This window comes from Martes martes, assembly GCF_963455335.1.
Source record: "Martes martes genome assembly, chromosome: 3".
Taxonomy (NCBI): domain Eukaryota; kingdom Metazoa; phylum Chordata; class Mammalia; order Carnivora; family Mustelidae; genus Martes; species Martes martes.
This window is the reverse complement of record NC_137890.1, coordinates 97,763,334-97,776,946: the sequence shown is the minus strand read 5'-3', so window position 1 is coordinate 97,776,946 and position 13,613 is coordinate 97,763,334. Positions and strand designations below refer to the sequence as shown.

The 13,613-nt window shown below is 40.9% G+C and overlaps 1 protein-coding gene across 5 annotated transcripts in view; it reads left to right on the top strand.

Moving 5' to 3' along the window:
* DPP10 (dipeptidyl peptidase like 10) overlaps positions 1 to 13,613 on the top strand; it is a gene marked incomplete at both ends in the record, with an annotated part of 1,360,615 nt that overhangs the window by 715,787 nt on the left and 631,215 nt on the right. For 2 of the 5 annotated variants that reach the window (XM_080799575.1, XM_080799573.1), the window contains one exon: positions 3,205 to 3,243. The exons of 2 other annotated variants lie outside the window; for them this stretch is intronic. In XM_080799575.1, coding sequence (XP_080655701.1) covers positions 3,205 to 3,243 — 39 coding nt within the window. Of the gene's footprint in view, positions 1 to 2,957; positions 3,030 to 3,204; positions 3,244 to 13,613 lie in introns of those variants that run through there. One more of the 5 variants, XM_080799571.1, reaches the window with a different exon arrangement.

Here is a 13,613-nt window from a genome sequence, read left to right as displayed (position 1 = left end):
CTAAGTGAGTTCATTCTTGCTCATACCTCCATGAGGTGACGGAGCTAAGGCAGGAGCCCATTCTGCTGACATGTAGGCTGGCACACGTCCTCTTGTCCACACTGCACTAGGGTTATATCTACTCAAATAGATATATTTTGCAGATGCTTGGTTACAAATTTTTTTTTTTTAAATAACAACCTATTATCAGAAGTTATAGACAGCTGAGCTGCAGACATTCTCTCTTAGAATGTAAGGTATTCCTTATTTTTTCTTCTTGGACATTAGCATTTTTCTTCAAAAAGAAGTAGAAAATCCTACATTGTAATTCCAATGCACCACATTTCAAAAAATAGTGTTTAGGTTGTAAGTTACATGTGATTAAGTTTTAATTAATGTCCTTAACTTAGACCCCAACAGATATAAAATAATGCTTTCAGCTCAGACAAAATAACCCATGCAAAAAGATGGACTCAAATCAAAGACACTTCCCTTTAAAAAATGATACATATATACATTATACATGAAACATATACAACTTACATCTTTGTTTGTTACCACATAGTGGAGTTTAAAAAGAATACTGAGAAAGAATGCAAGTTGGACAGTTGACTTCAATCAAATAAGTAATGAAATAGGCTGAGAATAATTCCCTTATCTACGCATGTCCTATGTCAACAAAAATCTTTGCACATAAACTTTCAAGTCAAATCAGTTGTCCAAAATGGAAACACATTCAAAGGATGAATGTACTAAAATGATAAACAGAAGAGCAAAATACAAGGACAGAAACATTTTTGGAATAATGTAGACCCCTTTGTCCCTGGGGGGGGGGGGCATAGGGAAGATAGAGATTGCCATGTTTACTGGATAAAGTACTCAGTAGCTATTATACCCATGTTTCACTTTTTAAAAGATTCATTTATTTTATGGGGGGGGGGCACAAGCATCCTGTGGGCCAGAGAGCAGTGGGGGTTGGGGAAAGAGGGGTAGTAGGAGAAAGAGAATCTCAAGCAGACTCCCCACTGAGCCTGGATGGATTAGGGCTTGATCTCTGGACCCTGAGATCTTGACTTAAGCTGAAATCAAGAGTCCCACACTTAAGGCCTGAACCACCCAGGGACCCCCCCCCCCGCCATGTTTCATTTTGAAAGTTTGCTTTGTATTTTTACAAATAGTGAAGTTATTCCTCTCAACTTACTTCTGCTAGACCAACACACTGTTAGAAGTCACTTAATATCCACTGGACCTCTTACTTTTGAAAAAATAAGCTTTCATCACCTAAATCATACCTTCCTGAAGAAAAAATTCATATTTTTATTTTCTAATTTAATCAAATCTGGAGATCACTTTTTTTTTTAAACCTATTTTAAAGGAACTGTTGTCACAATATTTAGGACAAATGTGAGGATTCACTAATAGGCAGGAGCACAACTCCTAATATCCTAAGATAGCCTGTCTCTAGGAAGTGCACAGTTCATGGACTGAGCAATTCAGACATGGGTAGGGGAGCCAGGCTTAGCAATAAAAGCATACTCCAAGCTACTGGCCACCATATGCTCAATCCCTTCCCACTGGAACATAGTCACAATGCTGGGGCTGAGTGTAGGAACATCTGGATATTTAACTCCCTCCAACCTTTTCTCTGGTAAGCAATCTCCAAACACCTGTGCCTGAGACTGGGGACTGCTTGTTTGCACATCTGCTTTGGGTAGGCCCTTTCTAGCAACAGGGAAAAGTAGTAATGTTTCTAGATGAAACCGGTGGACTTTGTGTTATACCTACCCGCAGGAATTCACCTTCCCAAGAGTTAAATTGACTCTTTGATTCCTATCCCCCAGTACCCACAGTATCAGGTACACTCCTTGTAGGCAGGGAGTTTAAGTTTGTCTAGGTATTTTAATCTCTTCCTTGCAATCCCTCCAAACAGTGTGTTTGACACATGATAGGTGCTCAGAAAACTTTGAAGGGGAGAGGTTTGTGTTAAGCCAAGGGAAGGCTGGAGAAGGAATTTAAAATTTAAAGACTTTTATCTGAGTGTTCTAGAAAAAAAGAAAAAAAAAAGTGAGTAGTAGAATATCATCATTAGTTATTATTGTTTGTAATCTACCTTTCAGAATTACACTAGCAGCTGGGGGTGGGGGGGTATCCAGGCTGGAGGCTAAAGGATAAGGCTCTCCATTGCCACAAATCGAGAAACGCAGAGCCTAGGGCCATAACCTGGGGCCACCACTTGGGTCTTGGCAAGTGTTGGCAATCCTAGTGGGGCTCTGGGCCCTTAGACCCCAGCTAACCCCCGTCTTCTCCGAGCGCTGGAGCATGCCCAGTGGCAGCGATAGAGCCACCGAGGGCCTTGCACGGGCGCGCTCCGCTTCTCCGGGTTTTAGCAGGAGCTCGCGGGGGGCGGGGGTTGGGGGGTGAGGGGGCCAGCAGAGCCCAACAGCCTTGGCCGCGCGTGTGAGGAGCTCGCGACGCGCCGGGCTCTCTCCCGCGTTGCGGTTGCTCGGGAGATGCTGGAGCGCGGCGCCCGGCTGCTCCACCTGGCGCACTGAGCTCGGCGCGGGGAGCCCCCGGGGGCGGGCGGGGGGCGCGGACTGCGGTAGAATGCTAGCCGGGCTCCTCCGGCGCTGGGAGACGTCGCTCGAGCGCGGTCAGGTGCCTCTCTCTGCTCCACTAACTTGCCACTTGGTCGTGTTAGATCTCCGAGGCTCTCTACGCTTTGGGGTGGTGGGGGGCGGGGGGAGTGGGGAGTTTGAGGGTCTGCGGTAGCCGAAGGAGGGATCTTGCAAGGGGGAGCCTGCTTGGTGCCTCTCTTCTTCTCCTCCCTGTCGCTCCCCTCCCCCCACCCCGTCGCTGCCGCTTTCCCTTCTGCCAATTCGGAGAGCGTCGGGCTCCTGTGACATGCGATCGCTGCCAAGTGACAGTCCCCGAGTCTGAAGTGCCCGCGAGGAAGTGAGCGCCAACGCGGGCCGCCGGCGATGACAGCCATGAAGCAGGAGCAGCAGCCCACCCCGGGGGCCAGGGCGAGCCAGGCGCAGCCGGCGGACCAGGTGAGAGTTGGCAACTGCGGCCAGGCCCTCCCGGGAAGGGTGGCTCCAGTCCGTGCTTCCCACGCCTCCCTCTCCCCACCCTCCCCTCCGCCCCAGTTCCAGGCTCTCCTCCGCTGATCCATGGACTCCGCAGGAAGTTAGAGCATCCGAGCGCGCTCTGGGGCCGGGCGAGAGGATGCGCACGGTGGAGAGCCGCGGGGAAGGGGGAAGAGAGGTAAAGGCTGGGGGTGGCCCGGGAGCCCCGGCGGGCGGGCCACCGAGGAAGGGAGAGGCGGCCAGGGCCACGGAGTGGGGGCCTCTTGGCTGAAATTAACGCACGTTGGAGGAAATACTGCGCTCCTGGAGGCGTCCACTTGCAGGGTTAGAGCCGGTCTACACGCAGCTGAAACGAGCGAGCGCTGGTCAAAGCTACCCCACTAAGGAAAATGACCTTTAGGCCGGCAGAGTTTTTCCTTCCTTTTTTTCTTTTGAGGAGACTGGGACGGGGTGAGGTGGGGGGCGCTAAAAGAGGGAATGAGGTGTACCCTGCGTCTGTGGTCTGCTGAGTGGAGCGGAGCTTGGGAGTAAAAAGGCATTATTATGGGAAGCTGGCAAGGTACTGGCTTTAGTGATTTGTTGGGGCCAGATGTGTTGTGTCTGCCGAGATGGGGGGCCCTGTACTGGCTGAGGGTTATTTCTGTACCTTTTCCGTCTTTCCGCACCGGCCATCCCCTTTTTTTATTTTGCTGTTTCGAGATTTGTAGCATAACCATACCGTGGATCTTCATCTCGTCTCTGTCCCTGGATTGGGGGTGACTCGGGAGTTCGGTGTTGTTTTTTCCCAAAGTTGTAGGGGTTGGGAGCGCTGAAGTGCCCTGGCAAAGAGGAGTGGGGCCGGCCGCAGGTGTTGTCAGGTTTTCATCAGGCAGGGACTCTGAGCCGAGAGGGCAACAGTTAGGTCAGCGGATAACTACGGAGGCACCCGAGTACTGGCGGTGGGCCCTTGGCCCCCGGAGTGCACTGTTGAAGGCCGCCCAATGCGATTCGGCCAGAAACTCTCCTAGCTCTTTGGTAGAAGTGGGGTGAAGGGGTGCAAGCAGCAAGATTCCAGTAGCGGCTCCTTTTCGCATAGTCTAATCACTGAGGAGCAAGTGAAGGGAAGCTGTCCAAATCGCCCGAGTGGTGATGAGGCGGAGGAGGAGATGCCAGGGCTGCTGTTATTAATATTCTAGTCTTGGTCATCTCTCCTGGCTTGTGGTCTCTCTCTTCTCCTCTTCCCTTTCTTCCTCATTTCCCTCACATATGTTTCACACAGGTGGTGAGGATTGCTCAATGCCTTAAAGCTCCCCCTCCATTTACTGGAGTGGATGTTGCAGTTTTTACAAAGCAGCTTGTTTTCTTCAACTAGTCGCTTTACTCCCTACCCAGAGATACATATGAAAATATTGCAACATTTATGCTGTATTATGTGTCCGTTTCCCTTGCATCTTTTTCCTCTGCTCCCTCCAACACACACCACAAGGTAGCAACTGGTTAGCAGATTATAAAAATAATTTTAGGAGAGGAGCATGGATTTAACATCCTCTTTCAAGCTGACAGCTCTTAAATTTCATTAACAAGCCGCCGAGCCTCTCTACTGCTCTTGGAATGATGCTTCCAATAAGAATGATTAGTCAGGTGAGAGTCCCCACATGAAATCTTTGCTCACTACCCTGTGACACCAGCTGGTTACTTGAGGTGCTGCAAACTGCTCAGTATCAGTGGAGGTGTGGAGGGAGAAGCAGAGCAGAGCACACAGAAACTGAAAATACATATGTAAACAGTGGACAAGCTGCCTATGCACAGTAAAGCCTTTTGTCAGGACTAATCGGGTACTTAAAATTCATCTGAAGAGAGAGAGTCAAGCTTGAATCCTTTTTTCTTGTGAGCGTGCATTTTGGTTTATGGCCACTTCAGATATTCAGGGAGTGGCCATTTGCAGAACTCTTGCTTTAATTGAGTTTTTAAAGTGACTTTCTGAACATTTACATGATTTTAAAATGTCAATGGTATGCATATTATGCTTAAGTTAAAATGAAAGAGATTGATTTTGCTAGGGGAAGGAAAGCAGAGTGAAATATACGTGGCAGCATCCCATTGAAGATTTTCCAAGCACTCCTAGAAAATACCTTTTATCTAGCATGTTCTTTGTCTGAAGCTTGACCTATGAAATGATGACCAGATAATGTGGATGATTGCTGTGATTGCTTAAACTACTTGCTCTCAGAGTACTAAGTTTTGATTAACAGGATTAGTCATTGTGGTCTGATGCTGTGATTGTCATACAACTCTCATGTGGTAGTTGTTATAATACCCCCAAATAGACATGAATGATATTTCCGCTTGCTATATTTCTTTAAAAAAAAAAAAAAAGATTCACAACTTTAAATAAAAATACAGCTTTAGGAAGTCCTACTTGATGGTTAAATAGGGGGCATAGTCCAGCTAATCACTTAACTGTGTATTGATTTTGAGTGATTTAAGCTTTCAAATGTTGCCAAAAGAAGTCTTTGGCTTTTCATAGTAGAGATTTTTATGAAATCTCAAAAACACCTTGTCCTGAGGCCATCAGCACCCATTTCCACCTACAGCACAGTGGAAGACTGTGGTCTTTCCTTTGGGTGAGATGGTTATGGATCCTGTGGTTTGGTTGTTCTTATGTTCCTTTAGCAAGCTTGACCCCTCTTGACCTCCTCTTGACACAGGAGAGTCTCTGTGACTCTCCTCTGGGATTTGGTGCCAGGAGGAGTCACTTCTTACCCAGAGAGAATGGGCAACAAGAATAGCAGGAACTGTGTACTTTTATTAACATTCTGAATCACTGGAAATATTTTTCTATCATTTTAGTAGTCTTTCTTTCAAAGCTTCAATGATTAAATGTTTATGAAAGTTATTTTTGTTGTTTTCATAATGCTCCATGTTTACAAAGTATCTATATAGATAATTTGATATGGGTAGATACAGTCATTCTGAATATGATCAAAATCCCACTTTACATTGAGGGATCTAAAATCTTGAGTGACAAGTTGCAACTTACTGTTTTTAAAAATCACTTCTGAATGCTTGCCATGTGCAGAGTACTGTCTTCTGGACTGATAACGTTCATTAAATGCATTTTTCTACTTGATCCTCAAAGAAACTTTCCAAGTTAAGTCCTGTGGTTATTCCCATTTTAGAGATGAGAATACAGAGGCTTAAAGAAGCTAATCAAACTTGTCTTCATAAGTGGAGATGGGACTTAATCCCAATCTGTAATACCTTAAATAATATATGGTCATTGAATTCTAGAGCCCAACCTTCTAACTTCTACCCAGTTATAGTTCAACACATTGTTACTAGCATAATGAAAAATAATTGCCAATATTCTGTGTGTACAGATTTATTTTGAATATAAAACAAAGAATTTGCTTAAAGCTTTGATTATAAATGTAAATAGTAGCTCTTGAAAATTTTGAAGTTAACTTAATATCTCTTCCATTGATGGAAATAATATAAAAAGAACCGGGTAGGTCTTGAGAAGTACATAGGAACTTTACAAAAAGAAAAAAAATCTTGGTAATGATGGGACTTTCAAGGTTTCTTAAATGAGTTCATTTTTAATACTTAGACCTGGTTTAGAGTTTGCCCTCATTGCCACCAGGTGGCACCCTTCTGCTGAATCCAATGGGTAAAAATATTTCTTAAAATGTTTGGTGGTCCTCTCAGTTCCAAAAAACTGAACCTAAACAAACTAAAACACAAAACAACAATAGCAAAAAACAAAAACAAACAAACAAACAAAACCCCAAACAAAACAAAAAACTAAGCAAACAAAAGAAAAGCCACAACCCTGCTTTTGGAAGTATGAGTATAAGGTATATTTTTATAAGCAACAATTTGACAGCAGAGACATCATTAGTTACACATTTCTCTCTAAAAAACATATTCTGGTAGAAAACCAATCTCTCATGGTTCAGTATGCAACAGTCTCTTGATGAAATAATTCATGGCCAAAACTGCAATTAATTATGTAATATGCAAAATGCCTTTTGTGAGATATGTATTGTACTTTTCACTTTTAGATAGTATTAACCCAAAATGTTACCATGTAGAAATTAGGATTCAGTCTTTCTTCCATGTTTCCCTGACAAAAATAAAAAGATGTCATAATTTAGTCTATAAACTATTGTTTTTAACACAGAACTTCAAAAGTAGCTTTTAGAAATCCTATTGAAAAAAATTAATAGACCTTTTATTATTCTTTATTGACTATAACGTATATACTAATTGATGGGAAAATTCTTTGTGATTTGGTTTACAAAGGATAATTTAGATTGGATAAAGGCATTATGTAGAAGTCTTTCTGACTTAGGAGGTATTATGCATTTTCTACTATCCTTTCTTATTACATAATGTATATCTTATAACATGTATATATGATGTTTTATCTACTGAGTTTAGAACATACCACAAAGCATCCCTTGCTTGTAAGCTTCTACTCTCTGCTTATTTCAGGGACTGAGCAAATTGCACATTTAAGAAAAATTAAACTATATAAAAACAAGTTAAAGAAAATTGTATTATTAAATATTAATGCTGCATTATCTTATGAAGTGCATTACATTAGAAACAAAACACTGAAACCAAATTTCACCCAGCCTGAGTAAAGAAGAAAGCTATTTTAAAATTTTGGTTCATTGAATCATTTATGATTACATAAAGTTACTGTTATCTGTGGGTTATGCCCTGGAAACCACAGATTCAAGTTCATATCCCAGCTCCACCAGTCATCACTGCTTTCTTGGGGAGGATAACTTGTTTTCTATATTTCATTTGTGAATGGAGATGACTACAGATCCTTTACATGTATGTTGTAAGAATTAAATGAAATAATATATGAAGGTTTTTAAATAAAGCCTGTCTCATACCAAGTGTGCTCTCATTCCCTAGTCTGAGAATAGGCACCTAGAAAAAGGTGGGGGGAGGCTTATTGAGCCACCTGCAACTGGTATGTTATTTTAACATTTTACAAAAGCACTGTGTTGTTCAGTACACATTTGTATGATTATATATGAAGTTGCATACACATATACATATTAATAATATATATTCTTTGGTTTGGATGTCAGGGCTGATTTGGCAAACATGCAAACCTCAAAATACTCTATTAGGTCTCTACTTCCTTATAGTCAAAGCACACTTCTTTACCATCCTACCTTTGTAAGGAGCCAAACTGGAAGTAACCATTGGCTAATTCTCACAAACAGGTGAATTAGCTACAGAATATGTTGCATTGTGTTCAGGGTAATCCACTTCCTAAGGTAATGACCATAGAGAAAGGGGGTATTTGAAATCATCTTTAATATTTAAATTAGTATTTCATACTTGGTATTCCAAATATAAAACTGCCTCCGTATAGTTTCATACTTGTTGAGTGACTTTACGTGTGTTGTAATCAGGTTCATGTTTTACTACAACATTATGCAGTACCCCCCCCCACCCCCATTTGTTCTTGGCTTTCCCTGATTTCAGGTCCCCACTGTCAGCTGAGATCCCAGAAAGACATGATCCTCTGTCAGAGGTAGTGTCAGAGGTCACTAGGGTAGCCTCGCACTCAGTCCCCCATCACTCACCTCGCTTCATTTCCTCACTCAGGCATTTTGTCTTCTCACATTGTTACCATCATCATCAGGGGGTGAGCACAGTATAATGAAAAGAGAGCTTACATTCACATAAGTCTCATTACAGTATAGTAGTTCTATTTTGTTAGTTATTTTTGTTAATCTCAGACTGTGCCTCATTTACAAATTGAACTTTATCACAGTTATGTATATATAGGAAAAAACACAGTATATATAGGATTTAAGAGTGTCAGAGGTTTCAGGCATCCACTGGGGGTCTTGGAATATATCCCTCATGGATGAGGAGGGATGACTAATGAGGGCATAACCTGAGGTATGCAGCAACTAGGAAAGTTGGAAGCTTATCCCATCTGAAGACCTCTAAAAGGTCCCCAGAAGGGGCAAATAAAAGAGTGGACTATAAAGATCTTTATAAACACATGTCCTCCTATAAATTTAGGAGTGTTTCTTCCGTGGTGTATGCCCTAGTGTATGTTTTAAAGTTTGTACTGACTTGATCCATAAGCTTTTTGACAATAGGCAATCTTGGTCTACATTTTCCTAACTAGATAGTCCTTGTTCTCCAAGGCTTTTAAACTGTACACCCCCCCCCCACCTCGCTAGAAATTCTTCTCATTTATTATGTATTAACGAAAAGGAATGCTTGTTACTTCTAGTATGATAAAGAAAAGTGGAAGATAGGTTTAGTGGGGAGAATGGGATTGTTGAAGAGAGAGCTCTTCTCTTGCGGTTTCATTTTTGGTGAGCTGTCCTGAATCCTCAGGGTTTCAGACATACTTTATATAATGGTAAATATAACACTCACCACTAGGCTAAATACGGAAAATTTGCTTTTATCTGAAACTGATAAAATATTTTGCTCCGAATTGTCCCATTCAATAATTGATGTTAACAGTACCCCTTATAATGTCTTCCATATGATAAAAAATGATTTTCATTTTCTTTTCAAGGTTGGCATGCCAGTTAATTTAAAAGTGTCTGAAACATTAGTAATCTTTTAAATCAACTTTCAGATAATATGCTAATTCCATTAGCCAGAATAGTATATTCTACAATGTTTTTGGAATTGCCAAATGATATTCAAATTTAATTATATTTTGGGGAGAGGCAACATGATGTAGGATTGGGAACAGAGTCAGAACAGATTTCATATTGAATCTTTCTTCTACCATTCACTACGCAATCTAGGGCAAACAAATCCTTCTAAAATCATTCTTTCATCTTTAAAGGAAGAAGATGGTGAGAATGTTATAAGAGTTAGAGACAGTCTGTGTGAATGGACTTGCATAACATCTGGCTGAAGATAGAATTCAGTATTTTTATTCTTGTTGCTACTGTGTTTCTAGAGTATCTGAGAATATTTTTTCATGTTTTTGAAAAGGCAGTTTTCCATTTACCATAATGAAATGCTGAATACACACACACACACACACACACATGCGTATATATGTGTGTATATATACATATACACACGTATATATATACATATACACACACATATATGTATATATATATGGCTGTGTATATATAACAAACATACACCACACATATATACATATACACACTTATGATCTAAATATATGGGGTATCTTATTTTAAAATTTAATAAAATTTTATTTTATTTCTATTTTATTTTTAAAGATTTTATTTATTTATTTGACAGACACAGCGAGAGAGGGAACACAAGCAGGGGGAGTGGGGATCAATCCCAGGACCCTGGGATCATGACCTGAGCCAAAGGCAGGTGCTTAAGGACTGAGCCACCCAGGTGCCCCAATATATGGGGTATTTTAGAGTTGGATTATTATAGAGCATTAGGAGGAAAACAACTGATAAAAATCGGACTGATTTTTCTATTTTTAGGTGATAACTTGTTTTCCTGAAAGGTTTAAGATCTTTGAAATGTTTGTGGTTTAATATTCTCTTTCTGGAAGTTTGGTTTCGAGAAAGGACTGATTTAGAAATTCTTTGCATATAGGAGCTGATGATATGTTGAGTTGAAATTTGAAAAGAGTTAGTTGAGTGCATAATCAGAACTGACTCTACATCTGAGAGAGCCAAGCCAAGCTGTATATTCTCCAGCCAAGTTGAATATTATCTTTCATATTATCACGATTAATCATACTTACTGATTTTCTGAGGTCAGTACAAAAGCTTGCATATCAGGTTACAAGGTAGCAAATGAAAAGTGAGGGAGAAAAGGTATTTTTATTTCTTTATTCTCACCCCTTTTTTGAGATCTAAATGAAGATTCAATTTCTTATACTATCTGAAAGCCTCTTCTCTGAAAACAATATGACAAACCTGAATTTTATAACTGAAAACTTGAATGGCAGGCTCTCCTGCGATTTATTTTCAAATAATGGACCAGAGAGACCACTTGAAGTTGCGTTAATAATGCTTGCACCGGGTTAGCTGTAGATCTTTCCTGTTACTGGTACTTGGGTTTGCTTTTGGCAAAAGGAATCAAGTAAGTGAAAACTGTTGATATTCTTCCTTCCTTTAATCACATCTTACCTCCAGGAAGGGTTTTAATATGAGCTAATGAATGCAAGACATGGCAATTTTTTTTTTTCATTTCACATGTTTTGAAACAAGTACCAGAAACTTTTTTTTTTATATGACCTTTTAAATCAATGTCTCACAAAGTTGCACACTGTTTTTTCTACACACCGAATCAAAGATTAGGAGTTAAGGCACCTTCTGAGTAGAGGTCAGAAATATATCTTTTCAAGAGGAACAATATAATATTTATGAATTTCTCAGATGTAGAACTAGGTAATGTTTGGGTAGATTAGTATATAATTTACATTTCCTCATGGGTGAGTTTAATGAATAGATTGTCTATCTACTCCACTACCTTTTAGGCATTTTTAAGGGAAAAGACTGTACATTTTACTGTTTGTTTCTTTTCTAGAGTACCATGAAGGGATTGTAAGAGAATTAATTCATTTCCTCTGATCCTAGGAACTACAGGTGTTTCACTTTTTGCCAGTAATACTGGCAATGGTGGGTATGAACTAAACCTGGAGTTGATATGGAAGAGATCCACCTTGTTCACATTTACGGAGGATGCTTCTCATTGTTCTGAAATGAGGTTTACCCAACATTAGTGCCACAGTGGCATGACAGGTAGTTTCTTGTGCATCCACCATCCCTTACACACGTCTGTTTGCTTGCAGAGTCAGTGTCTCTTATGTTCCAGGATGGTAATTTTGATTCCCCTGTCTCCATTTGCACTTGTGCCATGTCCAAATCCAAATCCATTTCCTTCCACCTCTACATTTCTGAGATTGGTCTCTGGCCAGGATTGAGTCCCTGATGTCTGAACTACTGTGATGTCCACAGTGGCCTTGCCTTTCCAAACTCTTCCTTGAAATGGCCATCAAGTCATAAACGCTGATGGCATTTTGAGAAAGTATTCTGATTGCTGCATCTTATGTCTTTGCTTTCAGATCAGGAGATAGCCAATGGGGAGATGAAGTGTCTTGTCTCAGGTCACACAGTTGGTTAGAATCAAGAGGCAGTACTTGATTCTGGTCCTCTTCACTTATGGCCATTTGCTGTGTATCCTGCTGCCAGATTCAGCTGTTCCTATAGCACCTTTGTTGGTGCACTGGTGACACACCTGCCTTGTTAACAACATAGCAGCAGTGTAACCTAAAAAAAATATCGTCCTTGAGACTTTTGAATCTGTAGCCAAAACTCACTTGACATTGCTTGGTTTCCCCTTGGTTCTAGGCTAGTGGTCCTTAGACTTTTAGTACCAGGCCACAAAACTTCAGAGAACCCTACAGTATGTATCTTCTCCAACTTGCCATGACAAGAAGTCACCTCAGTGCCATAAAGCCATTTTGAAAGTAAACCAAGAGCCATTGTTCGAAAGACATGCCAGCACCTTCCATCATACATGCGGACTTTGGCATTCTTAAACTTCCCTTCAGCATGAATGACCTCCCATTGATCTCTGCCCTCAGCATTTGAAATTACAATTCTGTAGTGAATAGAGCAGTGACTGGATGACTCCTTTCTGAAGGAGGGCATGCACTTAGGAACTCTGGAAAGTGTGTAAGTGAATTATGGTGCTTCCTTGAGAAGTTAATAGAAATTACAGGTTTCTGATTCACTAGGTTTCTTGGAAGGTAAGGCTATTTCTAGAAGCTGTGATAATTTTGTCAGAGTACTGAGTTCCAATATGAGACCTGAGAAACTTCTATATGCAAAATAAATAAGAATCTTTGAGGGACACAGAATTCTTTATAGTGGAAAGAACTAGGGCTTTCTCTTCATTTAGCCTCAGATTAAATTCTGTTTACTACTTTGAGCAGTTACCCAGTCTCTCTCTGAAATTAATATTTCACCTGGAAATGGGATGATGGTTACATTGTAGAAGTGTTCTGATGATTAGCAGTGAGATAGGTTTTTTTTATCCAGGAGGTGCTGAAAAATGGCAATGTGTGCTTATTTATTTGCTCTTTTTTTATTAATATGTATTGGGCTACTATACCTGACAGAGGCACCATGATGGGAAATCAAGCTACACTGGATGGTGAGCTTCCTAGATGTTGGGAATATCAGCTTTAAAGCTCATTTCTCCATTAATTTGACCAAAATTCAGAGCATATTAAACCCCTAGTTTTGTTGATATGGGTATTATATAGAAGCATCCTGGCTCCAGAGCTAACATTTTTTTTTTTTTAAGATTTTTATTTATTTGATGGATACGGATCACAAGTAGGTAGAGAGGCAGGCAGAGAGAGAGGGGGAAGCAGGCTCCCTTCTGAGCAGAGAGCCCGATGTGGGGCTCCATCCCAGGACCCTGAGATCATGACCTGAGCTGAAGGCAGAGGCTTAACCCACTGAGCCACCCAGACACCCTGGATCAGGGTTTAATTAAGAAAATATATGGCATCCATTTTTATATTACTTACAAGTACAGGAAAAT